We start from the raw sequence: 19,039 nt of genomic DNA on the forward strand, positions 1-19,039 counted from the left end.
TTTCCTTAGTAGTTCTGCAAGAGCCAAAAAAACAAATTTTAGGATGGTGTCAAGTGCCAACACTCATTTTTTTGTTCTTTAATCATCTAATTAAAATTATCTTTGTTTTAACAAATTACTCAAGTCTTGCACTTACATAAATGTCTGTCATTTCTCTGCCCTTACTCAGTCACTATTTCTTCCAAAAAAAAAACAAAAAAAAAAAAAAGCAAAAAAAAACCCCAAAACAACCCAAACAAAACCCCAGTCCAACAATCAAACAACAGTTTCTGCTCATGTCAGTACAGCACACAAATCTACCCATAAGCAATTCTGAAGTACCAGCTATTTACCATTCTGGGTCAGTTTGGTAGAAGAAAGCTGCGTGGAGACAGAAAAGGACTCTTTGGTGCTGCGCTGGAAAATGAGACTGGAAGGAATATTGGGGCAGCCGTTGTAGTCCTCTTTGCAGCAGGGCAGCCCCAGGTAGAGAGCATGGTTATTAAATGTGCTGTTCTCATCACACTGCAGACACAGGAAAGGGGATGGAATGTTAACTGGTCTATTTATTTCATTTCACACACACGTCCTGATAGCAATTGCTTGGCAGTACTTTTATTGATCTTTTGGGTGCACACAAACACTAGTAGGAAAAAACTGTGCTTACCACCTTCAGGGCTTGTGTGTACACAGAGGAGACTCAGTTTAAAAAAAAAAAAATGCCACCTCCTAACTACTGACTGTTTTGAACCTATCAGCACCTTCCAACTCAGTGCTGCTGTCTGAAAGTCATAGTGAAGAAATAAACCAAAGTAAATCAATATGGTGGAAAGAAAAAATTAAAAAAAAAAAACAACAACAAAAGAAATCCAATGCCTAAAAACTCTCCAAAGTTTCTTGCTACTGCACTGTTGAGATGTAGCACTGCAACAATGCATTTGAAGATTCTGGGCACTGAAACACAATTTCTTAATACACAATAATAGTATGGGCTAGTAAAACTGCCAAAGGCTTGAAGACTCGTATGTTTGAATTTCAAATAGTCAAAATTAATAAAAGATAAATCATCAGTATCTGATGAGAAAAAATGAGTTGTATCTACAACAGGAGGTTTCCATACCTAGTCACGTGAATTCAAATTTTTTAATTCTTTTAATGTGGGGAAAAAATGATAACGCAATGACAGTTGGATTTAAACTGAAGCAGAGGTGAATAGTTGAGAAGACCTGGTACCTTATAAACATAAAGCTCATGGATATCATCCGACAAGGTAGTGCCATCATCTCTCATCAATGGAGTGAATGCAAACCCAAAGAGCTTTTTTTCTCCCTTGTCTTTTGCTGTAGTGAGATATAAGTAAGTAATCGTATTTGTTCATACTCTGTCCACATACTCCACAAAGTTACCCACTGCATTCCTAACAAAAAGCAGGCAGCTAATGTAAGAATCAATATATAATGCACTACTAAGTTTAATTCTATGCAAGTCATGAGCAAGCCTCTAAACAAACAACACTATCAGAGAATCACAGAATGGTTTGGCTTGGAAGAAATCTGTAAAGGTTGTGTAGTCACAACTGCCTCGCCAAGTACAAACATGCTGATCAGTAAAATAAAAAATGTACATGCTATAAAGAAAACATTACACAGGAAAACACAGTAACAGAACAGCAGGGAAGAATATCTATAGAACTTTTTGCCCTGCAGGGATTGTGCTGTTTAATGAACATTGCAACAGGCTAACAAACTGCAGTAAAGGTGCACTGTCAAAGCTGGCACCCTCTTCCTACTTTCCAGGGAGTAACAGCTTCGTTCAAGCATGAACTGGCAATGGAAAGACCTCAGCCATTTTAGATTTCTTTAGGTTATGTTTGCACTCACTGGAGCAATGTCTGAACTCAAATCGGAGGTGAGACCCACGAAACCTGTCAATGGGGATGGGCAGCTTGATGATTTCCCCCCATCGAGGGCTGTTATTGTGGTAAAGGACAAAAGAGTGGTAGGTGCTCCTGCTTGGCTCTCCTGAGCCCAGGCTGATGCAGTCCTGGAACAAAAGAACACAATTTAAGATTAAAAGACAGCACATCACTACAGATAAGTCATTTTATTACATGGTGATAATCTTTATATAATTTATCTCTTTTTGCAGACATAGAGGAAGAGCAGAAGCAGAAAATCAGACACAATGAAATATGAAATTCTTGAAGAAATTTCTGATCTGTGTTTTGGGTCAAAAGAAGAGGAAGGAGACCTACGATAGTAGAGGAATTCCAGTATCTCAATTTATTATTTAAGCAAAATCATTATTTAAGCAGTGTTTTATACCAAAGATAGGACAGTTACAATAAACGTAAGTCCAAATAAGGAAGCAAGCAAACAAGCACGTGTCCAGAAAAGGACCTAATGGAATCATCATGTAATATTAGACACCTATGAAAATCTCATTTGATCCAATTTCTCCTTCAGTATCTCACTTCAGAAACAATATTTGAACTTTCCAGGATCTTAAAAACCTTGGTCTTTCAGAACGGTAATCATCTGGACTCACTGTGTATCCCAGAACATTCTGATCTATGTTAATTCATCAGTGGCAAGAAAAGAATTTCTGCTAAGTAGCTGTCACCTAAAAATACTATGACCTAAATTTCCCATCTTATATCTAAACACTTCAGGGATCTTAACTAATCTTCCAAAAGATGAAGAAAAAACTGAAGTTGATTTTATTTAGGAAATATGGCAGTCACAACATGAGAGAAGGAAGTTAGGAGAAATACGAAGTCCTGAAATAAAGACAGTAAAAGTTCCCTTGTAATGAAGACGTTGAGCAGGGAGCACATTTTCTTTTAAAAGCATGAACTCATACTCCAGTCCTAGCAATTAAAGTGATAGAAAAGATCTGACATCTTATAAAACCGTGCAGACAAAAAAGACAGCTTAGATTCTTCACTTTTAGTACCTCTGGGGATAATGAACCAAGGAAGAAACGAAGCAAAGGAGGACCAAAACAACATATAGGATATAAATTCTGATTTGAAAACACTCCACATGGAATAGCATCAAAATAAGAAGAACTACAGGTCATTTCCCCAAGGCATCTCTAAATTCTGTTCTAGGGAATGCTGTCCATGTTGATTTGGTCTTTTTTCACATGTAATCAAGAGACTATCAAGTCAAGTATGTCCCATTAACCGGATCCATTAATTCAGTCAGTACAAATCCTTTTGGCTTTGAGAAAGCTAAGAATTTGTGAAGGAGTCCAAAAAGAAAGCAAAGTTCACTGCCATTCTGGGAATCAATGCAAGAACAACCCCTCTGGACAGAGATTCAATGCAGAGGCTCTAAGCCTCACTGAGGGACTGTGGCGTAAAACTCTGTCCTCTCAAGTCTTAGAAATCATACGTGCTATTTGCCACAATCCAGGCATGAAGTGGATTTTGCTTGTTTTTCAATACAGGAACAAACATCTAACTGGCACCGACATGAAAACGTTGGAGTGTGAGCAGCAGTGGCAGAGAAAAAGCTCACAAACCTTCAAGCTCCCAGTAATCATTTTGGGTAAGTGCAACTTGCAGGGCCTCAACACAACAATTCCAAAAGCTCATTTGGCATTATGATCTTAAGAGAAAGTAAGGTACTATTTCTTCCATAAAGAACAGGAAAATCTCAAATTTTAATCTGAGCTCTTTTCTGCAGTATCAAAAAACTACAAGCCTTGGTTGGAGAGTGCTGTTCCATGTTGTAAATGCTCAGTAAATGAACTGGTGAAGAGTCCTTGCTGTCGTTAATTCAGTGTCTATGCATTTATCTTTAATCCTGAACTGTGAAGTGATGCACAAAATACAGACATGAAATTAGTCTCTGCACACCCAGTTACCCTGAGAGCTACATATGGAGGTGAACTGGAAAGCACAGGCTAAACCAGAAAAAGGACTGTATAACAATGTTATCACTTAAGTTACATCCCACCATGAATAAGGTATTCTTTCTACTAGAAGAGAAAGAAGAGTAAGTGCTAAATGTGTCAAGACTTTCATTTTTCAGACTGTACTGAAGGATACTAATAATTGGGTGAGACCACACTGAAAAGAAAACACTCATCTTGTTTGGGACTTATTTCCACTGCTCTCAATAGGATTATTTCTGAACCAAGAGCAATAAGGATTTGAAACAATATTCTTATTAGCACTTTGTATGGTTCTGCTGAAGTTTCACAGAGCCATGATTCCTGCAGTGTGGTGTAACTCAGCACACACTTTTTTCTTTGGCAGCGTTTAAGAAATGTTGCAGTTCAGGAACAGCATTCAGCCAAGGAAAGTGGTCTACTGGAGTCAACGATCACATGTTCAGTGCACTGCCCATGCAGTTGTAAGCTTCAACTGGAGATCTTTTATTACTTTCCCAACCATGCTACCAACTAAAAGTTATTAAATTAACCCTGTGATTAGAAAAATGAAACAGAAGGAAGAAAATAGCTTCACAAGACTGTGAATGCAGTCTTGGGTCATGCAAGAGATCATTCAGTGGTCAGACAACCCAAACAAAGCAGTCCACCTCATCAGCACTGCACTGAGCGCTAAGTCAATCAAATTTTATTCTTATCTTTTATATTAAAAAACTCAAATTGCACTCCTCTTGTTGCAGTCTTAGTACTTCCTTCTAGATTACACTGAACAACTGAAATGAAAGTTCTCCATTCAGCACTTTCTTTGCAGCTGCTTTCTTCCCCCCCATTTAGGAATAGGTTATATTCTGGCTCTGAGTGAAACCAGCCTCCTCCTAATGGAAACGACAGGTTCCAACACACTGATTGATCTTACCCTACCACAGATTACACAAACCAGGCGTTCACAGTGAAAAAATAAGCTGTCTAGAGTTTAAAACTAAATTCTTAATATAAAAGGTGAAATACCAAAATAACCCAGACTAATAAAGCTGTATTATATTTTATGTATCTGTGGATACCTAGAATTCTTACAGTCTTCAAGGCACTTGTATAGATTTAGAACATCCTATTAAGTCATATGCTTTTAATAGGGTCAATTGTCTTCCATAAGGACATCAGCACTTAAGGTAAGATAACCCACTAAGTCAAAAGTAATTCCAGATGGCTGTCTCATTTGCTTTAGCTCCGGGAGATGAATTTACAGAATTTCTGTATCAGATAGAAAGTACAGCAGCAATGAAAAAAGATAATACGTGATTAGTTTCCAAACACCATTCTAAGTGGCCGTTTCCTTGCCTCAAGTAGATACGACTTTTCCTTCAAACTGCCATTTAGAACTTTGAATTATGTCTCTATGTTCAATTCAACCAATATTTCGCTTCATATGTTATTTTTCTAGGTCTATTTTGCAATAAGAGAGCTACGCAGTGAGGAGTTCAAATTAAGGGGAAGGAGCTCAGGTTTTATTGTTCTTGATTGCACTTTCACTGGTTTTTCAGTAGACATTCACCAGCTTATTATTTCCTACGTAAAAAATTCTGATGACTGCATGTTTGAAACACAACTGATCTGAGGCATCATTAGGCTTCACGAACCACAGATCTCCCTGACATAACCATAAAATCTTAGTTGCTTTGACTGGCACTACACCGAAGAGCAGCAATATAAAAACCAGAACAAAGGTTTTCTTGTAAATAAGTTATTTAAATTGAGAATCCACAGGAGATCCTTTCTATGTTAAGTCTCTCTATTACAAAAAGTATGTTCACCCGTTTTTTTTTTTATTTGGATTGACTGCCTTTTTTCTCTGTGCCATGCCCCATCTCCAATCCCACCCGCAGCCCTGGAGTACTGCTGGAGCAATGAGAAGGGTAAGGAAAAAGTAACAGTGAGCACTGCAGCTGAAAACACAGAAGTCTAGATACTATGTTGATAGCGCCTAGAAACTATGATGGCATTTGAAGATGCTGATCCTGCACTTGGGAGAACAAAGATCTACAATGGTCTTCAGACTGTTCTGTAATACAGCAATGATTAAAACCATACGACACTCAATTTGAAATGTATGCCTAATGCAATTGAACAGGAAAGGATTATGATCTTCCAGAAACAGCTGTGAGCACAAAGCAGTCCCTTACAAGAGAGTCCCTCACTTAATTTTCAATCAAATCACAAGAAATTATGTTAATAAGGGAAAAGTTCCTCTTTCAATTCAATCAAACAGACTGTGGCAACGAGTTAGACACACAAGCACTTTGGGGTTTAGCCTGTTCCATGAGAATGGCTACAAAGACCACTTTATTGCATCAGATGTTAAAAAAAAATCTAAGGGAAGTTCTAATTCAATGATTTTAAATCAGCTTCTCCTTCTTTCCTGATAGAAGTTTATGTCAAAATACTTTTACTTCTCTTTCCTCGCTCTTCCTCACCTCACACAAAGCTGACATATCTACCTGTTGTTCTTCTCTTCAGTAACACTACAGTAAGAACAGAGAAAGAAAGAAAAACATTAACACCATTCCCAACTGGAATGAAGCCCTCCCATGGTGGAAGCCAAGATCTTGGAAACAAGGCGACTTCTTCAAAACGGCACTCAACACACCAACAAATCACACGTCCAACAGTCTCACCTGTATTCTTGTTTTATCACATACACTAACTGACTTAAGAAATTTGTCATATGCTTTACTGTTCTTTCTTTGATTACAGTGACTCTAAATTTTACTATAGCCACTGACGTCACACTGCAAAATTATATAAGCTTTTCAGTTTATAAAAATGTTCTCCTAAGCACCTATTCCCATGTGGGGCAGTGCTCCAAATTCTTTCAAATGCGTATCATGGAATCGCAGAATGGCCTGGGTTGAAAAGGCCCACAGTGCTCATCCAGTCCCAACCCCCTGTTATGTGCAGGTCGCCAACCAGCAGCCCAGGCTGCCCAGAACCACACCCAGCCTGGCCTTCAATGCCTGCAGGGATGGGGCATACACAGCGTCCTTGGGCAACCTGTTCCAGTGCCTCACCACCCTCTGTGTGGAAAACTTCCTCCTAATATCCAACCTAAACCTCCTCTGTCTCAGTTTAAAACCATTCCCCCTTCTCCTATTACTACCCACCGTTGTAAACAGGACCACTCATAAAGAGGACCACATGTAAGTGACCACTTCTTTCACTGTAATAGGTTAAAACCTTAGCCAAAACCAAAAATAGTAAGAACTAGTTTGAGTTTAGCTTCCCTGGCATCAGAGAACAAACAGACAGCATGTGTGCATGGAACAAGCAGATGGCACTCAAAACTTGAAGAGGAAACAAGCACTTACCTTCAAGATTTCTCCGTCTGCATACAGAACATACATGGTCACTTCAATGTTCTTCTGCACGCTTTTCCCACCTCTTTCAAAGTCTCCCTTTTCTAATGTCAGGTATAAGTCATTGCGTATATCACCTGCAGGGAAAGACAGGAGACACATAGCTACACTCACCACAGGAGACACAGCACCTGTGTGAAGCCTATGTTGATTCTGCAAACCACTCTGTGTTCTGCAAGACTATGGCTGATGCCAAATCATTCCAAGCAGCAAGTTAATTGTTAATAAAGATGAACATTTTGATATCAGTGCATAAAATCAGATCATTGTTAGTAATGCCTTCATTAAGTGTGAACTCGGAATCAACACCTGCTTTACTGTGTGTGAGTAGAGAAGGGAAAACAAAACTTCCACTACTCTGCCTAGTTACGTGATACAGCTATCAGAAGAAAACTGAAAACATCAGTAGTGTCAGACTTCCTATTTTCAATATATTTTAAAACCAAATGCGTATTTTTGTGGTGATTGGTAGAAAATTAATTTCAGTTAAATCTTCTCTTGAGTATTTTGTAGATTTGTGAATTTTCTTTTTATCATAACAAGAAAACAAAAGCAGCCTTTTTGGAAACTTGGCTGTAATTCAGTTGAGATAGATTAAGAGGGAATTATTAATTGGTTTTTCTGCTAGATTTCTAGCTAGTCCCTGGTGTCCATATGCAAGAATGTAAGAGAGCAGGCAGTATGGATAGTTGCCAGTTTATCGTGACCTCACCTTCAAGAGCTTTCAGAGCAAATGATTGCACTCAGCAATACAAATGCTGGCACCTCTCTCAGGTTTGTCATTATCCTGAATTTAACAGAGTCTTGTTCACTTCTTATTTTGTTCTAAGAATATGGTTTGGGAAATGCTGCTTTCAAAAGAAATGCAGTCAGTTCTAAAGCATTCACCAAGAAGATGGCAGGTAGCACCTGCCTCTCCCTAAGATTTAGTTACTGCTTCCATTCTGTGACCTATTACTTCTTACTTATTTGTCCCAAAGAGAAATGTACAAAAGGGCAGTATAAAAAAATATACAAATCCTAAACAACTAGAAATCAAACCCTTTCAAGGCAAGGATTTTGTTAAGCAGCCTCAAGAAACTAAATAATGAAGTGGTGGAATGGTTATCCAGTACAGACTCCTCCAATGCCTGATTTCTTCCAACCCAGTACTCAGAGAAGCTGATGCCGTTAAATCTGTTTATTAATCAGAAGCACTATGAAGTAAGCAGCATATGCTTTCAGGCAATGAGGGATATCCTTCTGTTGGTCAAAGATGCACTTCAAATTTTTCTCTAACCCCACCAAATTTACCCCGGATCCTATTGAAAGGACAAACAACAGAAGCTTGCCTTTATGGTCATTTTTATTCTGGAGAGCAGTACAACTTTTCAGGCACAGAAGTACTACCCTGTAGCTGCCGCTCGGTGCTCTCTGCTAGCACTCCTGAGAATGGGAACCTGTTTCCAAAATGCCCTCCTTCCTTCTCACAGGGTGGGCAGCAGGACATGAATCACAGCGAGGGCTCCAAGACTGCAGTGCTTCACTGCTGGGAGGAAGATGACAGTGAGAGGGTCACAAAAGCCCTCCACCATTCAGTCTGGTTTTCTCATCAAAGAACAGCCATTACATGGAATGCTCTGTGGAGAAAATTATCTGTGTGTTTTTCTTGCTGTTTAAAATGCAGCCAAGCCACCTATACGTTGACCACAGGAATATCAAAGAAATGTAAAAGTCACAGCAGAAGATAGTTTAAGTCAGGGCTTTTGTTTTGAAACTCCTGCTGCTTAGCAGCCTCCAGCCTTTTTTCTAAGCAGCATGCATGATGAGTAAAAAAAATCCAATTTATATGCTGTGATTCTTAATAGAAATTAATTGTACCCATACAATTAGCGTTTGGGAGATTCTTATTTATGTTCTCTTCTCCAGAACAGGGTATGGCCAAACGAAGTCCAATGTCAGATTGCAAATCGTTTCCTCGTCTAAATTAAATGCAGAGTTTGGTGTATGTATAGCATCTAATCTTCCATTAAGCTTAACAGGAGGGATATTACTTCACTAATCGAAAAAATGCCTGCGGGGTGGGGGGCAGAGGAATCGAGATAACAGTGGATTTGCATCAAAATGAAGGAAAAAAAGGGAAAAAGTATTTCAGTGAAGTGTAATGGGGCATCTTCGCTTGTAAAAATACTTTATAGCATCTTAAAAATAACCAAAAAAGGCCATTATGCAAAGTAAGAAAAGACTGAAGGCTGCTGCTCTCAGGCCTTGCACTCATCTGCTTCTTCAAAGTCTGGAGTTAAAGCCAGAGACTCACAGACTTCAGTTTGTTAGTGTGTAACCATAAAAATATCCTTTCTACAAAGAATTCCCTCTTCCTAGTATGTTACTTAACCTCAGCTCCTACTGCGTCCTTGCCAGCTTTTTTTTCCTGACTGCTGCTGTCACTCTCGATGTTTCTGACTCAGATACTCAGATACTGTAAAGAGCTCCTCAGAAAACAGAGCAAATGGTTGGACACAGAGCAGTGTGACAGACATTTTGTTCTAAGTATGCAAATTGCAAGGCTAGAGGCAATATTCTGCACAGCAGCTCACAAATGCCCAAGCAGACTGCACCGTGCAGCTCGTATGTGACAAAACAAGAAGTGTGATCAGTAGAATCAAGAGATCCTTGTCAGCTCTGGCACCAAAAAACACAGCAAGTCAAAAACCCTGGCAGAGAGAGCTCTTCCCTTGCTTAATTCTGTCTTAAAATAGAAAAAGGGAGGAATAAAGGGCTTGTTAATAAAGCAGACAACTCCATGCAAACAGTTCTGGCTTGGAAGTGACAACACTTCTCTTGCACTCTGGGAGAAAAGCAGCATGTGTGGCAGTGTGCATCTCAGCAGCCTCTCCCATCTTCACCAGGAGAACAGCGCAGCTCAAAGTGGGTCAGTGTTGGCCTCCTACTGTTAGCACAGGAAAAAAGAGTGCTAGGAGGCCAGTGGGCCAAAAGCATTTGTAGATTCCAACTGGTGTGCAGCACTGGAACTGAGGACACTCAATGTCAGGATAAAATGAAGCAGACAGCGAGTTTTCAGAACGGGATTAGTTTTAAAGGCCATCCCTCAACAAGTGCTTTTAATTTAAAACAATGTAAACTGCTCCTTAGCACAAAATATATGCAGTTTTTATTATGCAGTTCCTGAGATTAAATCTTTATGAAATGTCTTGACATACAGCGCTTCTCACAATAGCAAGAATTATTTGTGATGTCTCGTGCTGCCCTTCATTTATTCTCCCATCACTTTTATGAGGGTTTTGTTCTGGCTATTACTCTTCTTTTAAAATCTAACTAGAAAGCCTCATGTCAAATATACAATTTGTATTCAGATTACCAGGTCATGTGTGGGCTTTGCTTACACTGAAGTGAAGTCCTTTCTCCTATCACCCAAAACTATTTTATTTTAAGCAAGTGGTGGAAAAGAATATAAGAGTCATAATACCGGTTTTATGTTTACAGTACACATTGTACACATTCCAAATATTAATTGTCAAGACTTAGTAACATTAAATAGTCCAATGGACAATAATTGTGTCAGGATAAGAATGATTTATACTGGTTTTGCAGGTTTTCCACTCCAAGACTAAGGACTTGAATAGCCATGTACAGAAACAGCCTATATTTAATCTAACACTTATAAGTGTAACTTAGTAACTTTCTAAATTCTTGAAGTATTGATGGCATGCAACTATTAACATTACTGGGAATAACACTGTATTGGTAAAGGGAAACACAGGTTTTACTGACTGCCTACCTAGCAAAGGAAACTTTCTCCCCCCTCCCCCCCTATAAATGGAACATTGTGCAAGTTCAACTCTGTGTGACCCTCTAGCTTTTGGTGAACAAAACACCCAAATTTTTTCAATTCCTGTAATTAAAAACTCAACAAACGATGCTTAGTAGATTACTGGATATCCATTGTTGCACTTCTGTGCCTGGAAAAGAATATGATCTTTTTAAATTCACTGATGTGCCTGGAACGGTTTCCTGCCAGTAGCTGTAAGCTGAATTTTTAATGTTATCTCCTCCAAATTAATATTTTTTACTTTCCATTTTCTGACAGTTGATTAATGACAAAAACATCCTTTATTCTCCTTGTAAATGCTTTTTGGGGGTAATTACTACATAACTGTAACTTTCAGCCTCATCATTTCCGTCACCCTGAATATTCTGAGAATGGCTGATGTGTGCTGCCACGTCCAATTCTCAGTGTATTTCTGCCATCTGAGAGAGCAGATGCTGAGATTTTCCTCACCTTGACTACTGATGAATCTTTTTTATGTATTAAGTTGGACTGTGGTATGAAGAGACAGGAAAGACGAAGCCTCTGTTACTAAAATTTCTCTGTCATGTTACGATTTGTTACCTTTACCAATCCCCAACATTCCATGAAAGATATGAAAATGGGAAAAAGCAAGCAATAAGCAGACATTACACAGAAAAGCAGAAACTTACACCCAACTATCTTCATCTCTGCATCAGAAAGAAAGGGGAGACGATAAAAGGAAAGGAAAGAGGGAGAAGCCAGGAAATTAAGACAAGGAAAGAGAAAAAAGAAGAGAAAGAAACATCACTCACAAGTAGAAGATGAAGCATGCACTTTTCATCAGAGGATCAAAGTAAAAGACAGAATACTTATCAGCACATGGGGAAGGGAAGGGTTGTCCTTTAGGGAACTGACAAACGCCAGCCTATGCAATAGATTTCTGATCAGCAAGTTCTGTATACAAATAAAGTTGCAATCCAAAAGGCAAGCAGCACATGCCTCATTGCTTTTATCTCTGGGGAAAGGTAAAATTGTCAGGATCAGATGGACGTTCTTCAACCCAATAGCAATTTAGAAAAGAATAAAAACCAAAAACCAAAATGGAACAAAAACCACCTCTTTGTGAGTCTGTGCTGACTGATTCCCTTCTGATTTGGGCAAAAAGAGCATTAGTCTTCATGATGCTCTTCTCAGGTCACAACGCAACAGGAAACAAAGAACAATTTACACTTAAATCTGAAGGCAGGCATGGTTATTTCAAAATATATTAACATATATATATATATATATATATATATATATTTTCATAACCATGCAAGATATAAGCACATCAAGACTGGTTTAACTTAATTTCTTAATGATGTCTGCTCACAATGCTCTTATCTGAGTGAGGGAAAAATGAGCTTGATACAGAAACAAGTGCTACTGTTAAAAAAAAAAAATGGGGTAGGAGAATTGTGTGGAGAGACACAGCTACAGAATTACAATGGTTAAGACACCTACATTTGAAAAGGAATTCCAATTAAAAAAGAAAATGAAGATATTAAAACCCATCACCAGGAAGATTCATTTGAAATGTCAGCTCTGTTTGCTTTAGAGAAAATACATTTCTTTACATTTCAGTTCAGCAGAATGACCATTGCAAATTTTGACAATATTAGGTGACATAGCTGTCATTAATTGATTCATCAAAATTATTTTTCAATCACGCTGTTTTAAAAAATACGTATCTTTACATGTACTTTCTGTGCTCTTCCCAGAGAGGAAACCCCATCTTTCATGAGAAAGAAACAGTTCTGAAGCAAAGGAAGGAAAAGGAAGTTTGACAAAGACAGTTAAAGAAACAGGCATGGTTGAGAACTGCTAAAAGATTTCATCTGGTTGTTTTGTAAATATCTTTTCTAACTGCAGACCACAGTATTACACCCAATCAGTCTGATTCTGGCTGTAATGATGTGGGCACAAAGCACAGCGAGTTGATGGGCATTCCTTATTCATCTAGCTTTGCTAACCCATCTGAAGGATAATTTCCTCTATCCAAATGCTCTGTCATAGCCATCATGTAAACTCAAAACAGTTTCATCTATTGTTTTTAAAAAATAAAAATCTGCAAATATCTGCTGCTACAATTCATACTTAATAGAATGAATAATATTGACGCATCAGCACAGCTATGTTGTATTTTAATCTCCTGATTTTTCAGTTGAAGAATATCCAGGACAATGAATTTTTTTTGTTTAGAGCACCGTGCACAACTATCTCACTCTGCATCCAATCTCTACTCTAGCAATATCCTCATTTGTCATTGTAGTGAAAGTCTGTCCACACACCATGACTGCCTTGGCTTTTCTATCTGGTATTCAAGCACATTTACAAACTGCCTTTTCTCTACAAATTAGAGCCTTTTTTCTTTTTTTTTTCTCCAAACAGAAATGCCTGGAAGCATGGCATCAAGACTCTATGTGTGGACCTCTTGCGTCTCCCTTTGAATTGAGAATTTCTGGGTATTCACCACCTTCAGAGGAGCTGTGAGCATTTAATAGCAGAATGGTGGTCCTTTCACATGTTAGCTGTATTAGTCAGTAACTTCTGTACATCAATCTGTCTGTCCCAGTTGTCCCACTATGAACCCAATTCCAAGCATATTATCATCTTAAAATCCCTCTGTTCTCCCCAGTAGAAATTGTCACTTCGACAAAAAGAAAAAAAGAAGAAAGAAAAAGAAAAAAAGGACACTAGCTAGCAACAGTAACTTAACAGAATGTATTTGTGACAGATGCAACCTGAGAAGCTGTTGGGTGACTAGACCTGGGAATGTCACTCCCATACATATGCAGATGGGAGCACTGCAGGCATTCGCTTTGGAAACTGGTTTTCATTTAGTTAAACGTCCAAGGTGTCAAAGCTGAACATCACCAAGATCGTAACAACATATCTATAATTTGGTTGACCTCCTTTGCACTGAAGCAGCGTTCTCTCTGGTGTTCTTAATTACAAAGAGAAATTAGGTTTGGAAACTGTAATTAGCTTCACTAGATAGAGGATCTCTAAAGTTTAGGGTAGGAACAGCTTTTGCCAGAACACTGCTAACTTGCTTATTCACCCCCTGGACACAACAGCAAAAGCACAGGGAAGACAGGCCCACTATGGCAGGCTGCAGAAACAGGCTAGGGGGAACACCGAGGCCACAAAGCCATTCTCTAAGTTTGCTAAAATCGAATGGTCTGAAGGAAATGAGGGGCAGTTCTACAAATGCAGAAGTGCAATTCTTGCAGGAGAATTGGGTAATTAAATTTTTGTTGAATTGTTTCTGATGCTGACTTTTCTAGCTGTAATCTAGCTTTCCTAGCTGACATCTACATGTCATCTCAATCGCAGCAGACCATCATGCAGGCAGTGTCTGCATATCTGCACACAATATTTAATCTTTTCTCTATCTGATTGCTTTAAGGTCACTAGGAACTAAAATTTTTAATTGGCTTTATAACCCACAGTACTGAACTGACACCAATTTCAGGTTATTTCAATATAGTGGACTGCAAACTACTTTTCTAGTTCTAGCTTTACAAACAGTTACAGCAGCATTTCAGCAGGAACAAGGAAGGCCTTATTACAGCTGCTTTCAAGAGCATTAGTAAATAATTAGTAAATAATTCTAGAATTCTTCCCACATATTCTCAGTTTTTATTGCATTTCCTCAAGGGCCTCCGCAGTAAAGCTTCAACAATTGCTTTCGATACCGATGTGTCACTGCAGTCTTTCCAGTAATAAAATCTGATAGTTCTCCCATTATGCTTTTATTAAATTTCTTATGTCTGCAAAGTCATCCTTGGTCTTGTTATATTGCAAAGCAATAAGGTAGTATTTCAAATGCTACACATGCAACATAATTAGAAAGCCCATTTCTTATTACACTGTAAAAATTAAGGCTGTTTAATGCCAGGTTTTGTATCCATGATTGTGTGACTGGCTAGGTTCCAGTTTCCTCCCTAAACGAACTCTTGGCTATGCTGTGCCTACCTCAACTCGTGCCAAAAAGACAACTGTCCTAAGCTCCTGCTCCAGAAGCAAGGAGTAAATGGAGCACAGCAATGCCTCAGCCGAGGCAGCTGTTGCAGGGATTAGGAGCTCTATAAGATCAGCTGGAAAATCAGACCAGATCTGCAGCCTCAAGTATGTACACCAGTGTAAAAGGATCACAATAACTCCAAAAATCAAGGCGACAAAGTAGAAGAAACTCTTCAGTCAGGCTTTAGATTACTATCAAGAAACTTCATGCATTTTAAAATAAACATTTCCATGCTTAGTCTACATGGGGGATTTTTAAATGAGGAAAAGGAAATTAAGCAAACTTTCAAGATCACCTCTGATACATATGAATATTGAGTGTCCGCTAATTAAAACGTTCAAATCACACCATTTCACCATGCCTCCCAGAATCTGCAATTGGCATGTACTGACAACTCTTGTATTTTTAACCTTCTTCCAGAAAAGTATTTTTTGACGATTGTTTAAGGAGAACATGAAAAAAACATGATCAATGTTTTAAGATTAGAGCTGTTATGTTTACCTGGCATTATCACATCGGGGAAACCCAGCTTTCTGGTAACAGAAACACCTTTGTTAAAGATCATGGGGTTCTCCCTCCGAACCTGCTCCATGTCACCACGAAGAAGCTGAAGAGATATTATAAGTCCTGAAAAAAACATGGAAATATTCATTTTTCAGGCTTTAAGAATTAGATGGCTGAAATACTGCTTTGATCTATGGTTAATTTAATAAAATTTAATACAAATACCCAAACATAGAGTTATTTCTTGCCTTGGAATCGCTTAGAAGTGGAATGGAAGAAACAAATCTGCTTTGAGTGATCAGTTAGGAGTGCATTATTATATAAACTATAATGCTTTCAAAGTTAGATTACTCAATTTCACACATCACAAGTTGAAGTATTTAGCATTATTTCTATACATCAGATACAGTAAATTACTACATATATATGAGCAACTTCACTTCTATGTGAACTACCGTATCACATAACCCTGTAGGACATCCCAGAAGTGTCTTTAATAGCAATGTTTCACTTTATTCTTGACCTACTTCATGTAAGAATGTTGAATTTAGAGAAATTCTGTATCTCAGCATATTTCATGAGAACCAACAAGTAAAAGTGAACGTGGAAAACAAGAACCAGAAATGCTTAGCAGCCAGCTCTTTCACTGACCCTTTGCTCAGTATATCAACCAAATAGGAATATCAATCACTAGGAATAATTGCACAGTTAGTCTAATTTCTCTCTCTATTAGCTTTTAATTTAAAAGATATACCGCACCCATAAAATGAGGATTATGTATTGGTGAAGTTAGAAAATGAAGCATTAAGATGCCAGAAAATGCCAGCATTAAGACCAACCATGAAGACTTAGTCTCATCCGCCAAGCATGCACAAAAAGCAATGAGAATCACATTCATATCGTAATTTTTCCATAATCCTTTTTTCATTCAGTGAATGACAGCCAGTAGCTCTTTCTGTCCCTCTCTGCTCACTGTGTGGAACAACAAACTGCCTTTTATACATATTCTTGCACGAACCATCTTTAATTCTGCTATTTTCTAAGCTTAATGTACTGGCTTTGCAAACAGTATGTAGTCATTTCATTAGACATGCTTTTAGGAAACTGAACGCACTAATATCCAGTCCACATGCAATACCTTTAGTAGTTAGCAAATAGTACCAGAGTTGATCTATTACTGTATAAGTTAGTCACTAGAAATAATAGAGAATGTAATATTACAGCACAGTATTACAGACAGCACTTCTCTGACACCGTCCCACATGCTACACTCCAACAACCTTCTGCCTACCTACTGCTTCTCCCCAAGAGGTTGGCAGTCTGCTCTCCAGTCCTCTTTTCCTATCCAGCCTAACCTCCCAGTTTTTTCTGTTCCCCACAGCAGATATGAAGGACTAACCTTATGCAAGAGCTGCTGAGATAGGGAGAGAACCAACCAGAGTTTTAAGGACACAAATCACAAGTGTGATTTGAACATTTCTGCACTGTAAGAATAGGTTATGAGAAGCCCAAATTGCATTACTTATGCTAAAAATCAATCAGTCTGCAATACTGTCCCTCAGACTGGGACAGCACTTCTGCTCTCAAACTCTTGATCCAGAGATACATCAGATCTTAATATGTTTCAAATGATTATCTTAAAAAGATGAAGACAAGAGTAAAAATCTATTTCCTTTTCTTCTGCTCTTCAAAAATGCTCATATCTGAAAATAGAACGTTTTAGCAGGCACCTGGCAGTTGCAATTAATGCAAACAGACCAAGTTTTCCAAGTTGTTCACAATTCAGGACATTTTAAAGATAAGTGGTAGGAAACTTCACTGTGATAGGAACAACACATGGAAGGAGATCAGCTTTGAATGTTACAAATCCCAAAACTCAAACCTCTTTTATTTGCTTTTTGGTTGTGTTTAACATCTTCTATGTGGTTGTGAAATGCATATTCTGCTACAACATCTGAATAAGCAAATAAGTGGCACTAAGGCAATAATAGTATTTGGATACCAGTGTGCCTGTCTGAATCATACCCTCACCTAGTAATGCAAAACTACCTGCAACTAAGGAGAACACTACCTCATTCACTAGTTTTTTTTTTTTGTTTTTTTTTTTTAATGGAATAGCAACTACATCCTTAAATCGCTAAACTATTACTGAAGTTACAAGTGAAAGTTGTACACATTCTTTCCGTGTTTATCTGTCATTAACCAGGAAAACAAAAATAGATGTGAAAGGTGATAAACACCCTGCCAAGGCAGTTAATTCTCAACTACATAATGGAACACCCAGTCCTAAAACTACCACAGGGTCTTCGTGACAATGAACTTATAGGTATGAAAATGTCACTTATTTTGGGTCAGACAGAATTTTCTACATAATAGCTAAGTACACAGAAAAACTTATCTGGTTTTACCCCTATTCACATGGATGCACCGTATCCTGAGGAGAGCAACCTGTAGATACATGTGATACCTGGAAGTTTCAAGGGAATACAGGATGAACAGGAAGATTGTTTTACTCAGGGAAATTCCAATGAGTAGATTTTAATCCTTCTCTTCCTGTGCAGTGAAGTCTGCTCAACCTCAGCCAGTGTCACAAAGACACAGCAGAGTTCTGCTAGCACTGACAGCTGCTAATGTCGTATCCAAGCATGGACTAGCAGTTTTCACAAGCACAGATATACTATAAATACAACAGACCATAAGCTAATTCTATAGCAGGCCATTAGCTCTCTCCACAGGTGAGATCTTCTGGAATAATTAAACACGACAGATAAAAAGGTGAAGAAAATTAAGCTTGCTGAAATCACACCAGTATTATTTTCAACTGTATCTGAAAAGGAAAGATATCAAGTACGTATTATAATTCCTGGTTAAACTGGCAAAGGTAAGGCAGCTTACATCTGTAAACAGAACACAAATTTTAGTTAAACAACATTTAAATCATCACAGTAGGTACAGAAATTCAGCTATGTGTAATCTCACATGTCACTGAAATACTGCACTCTAAATAATCAGCAGTTTCCAAAAGGAAATCTTCAGCTCTTATTACCAGAGAAGTATACAAGTAAATACTTACCATAGTTGGAGCTGGGTGCTGTGTATTTGGTGCTGGACTTGCGAATGATGTTTTCATGGATCTGACACCATTCATTTTCATTGTTACACCTAAAGCAAAAGAACACCAAATCAGGCTAAAAGCTTGATAAGAAAGTCAACTTTGTTGCAGAAATAACACTGTAGGGTTTTGATGCGTGAGCAAAAGTCTTGTTTTTAAAAGTGAAAGGAGAAAAATCATTTTCCCCAGTAGTTATCTCCTTTTTATGGCCATTTTTGAGTCTGCAGTGACTCTTCTGTCATTAAAGCAATTGCTTCGTTCTTTGTATCATGATG

The 19,039-nt window shown here is 38.2% G+C and overlaps 1 protein-coding gene across 9 annotated transcripts in view; it reads right to left on the bottom strand.

The window, feature by feature from the left end:
• Nucleotides 1-19,039, bottom strand: part of DOCK3 (dedicator of cytokinesis 3) — a 190,479-nt gene that overhangs the window by 70,178 nt on the left and 101,262 nt on the right. For all 9 annotated transcript variants that reach the window (XM_085236074.1, XM_085236071.1, XM_085236070.1 and 6 more), the window contains 6 exons: nt 18,726-18,814; nt 15,650-15,775; nt 7,242-7,366; nt 1,860-2,022; nt 1,213-1,319; nt 333-504 (listed from right to left, as the gene is read on the bottom strand). In XM_085236074.1, coding sequence (XP_085092200.1) covers nt 333-504; nt 1,213-1,319; nt 1,860-2,022; nt 7,242-7,366; nt 15,650-15,775; nt 18,726-18,814 — 782 coding nt within the window. The remainder of the gene's footprint in view (nt 1-332; nt 505-1,212; nt 1,320-1,859; nt 2,023-7,241; nt 7,367-15,649; nt 15,776-18,725; nt 18,815-19,039) is intronic.

Source organism: Meleagris gallopavo, chromosome 14 (genome assembly GCF_905368555.1).
Source record: "Meleagris gallopavo chromosome 14, MGAL_WU_HG_1.1, whole genome shotgun sequence".
Classification (NCBI taxonomy): domain Eukaryota; kingdom Metazoa; phylum Chordata; class Aves; order Galliformes; family Phasianidae; genus Meleagris; species Meleagris gallopavo.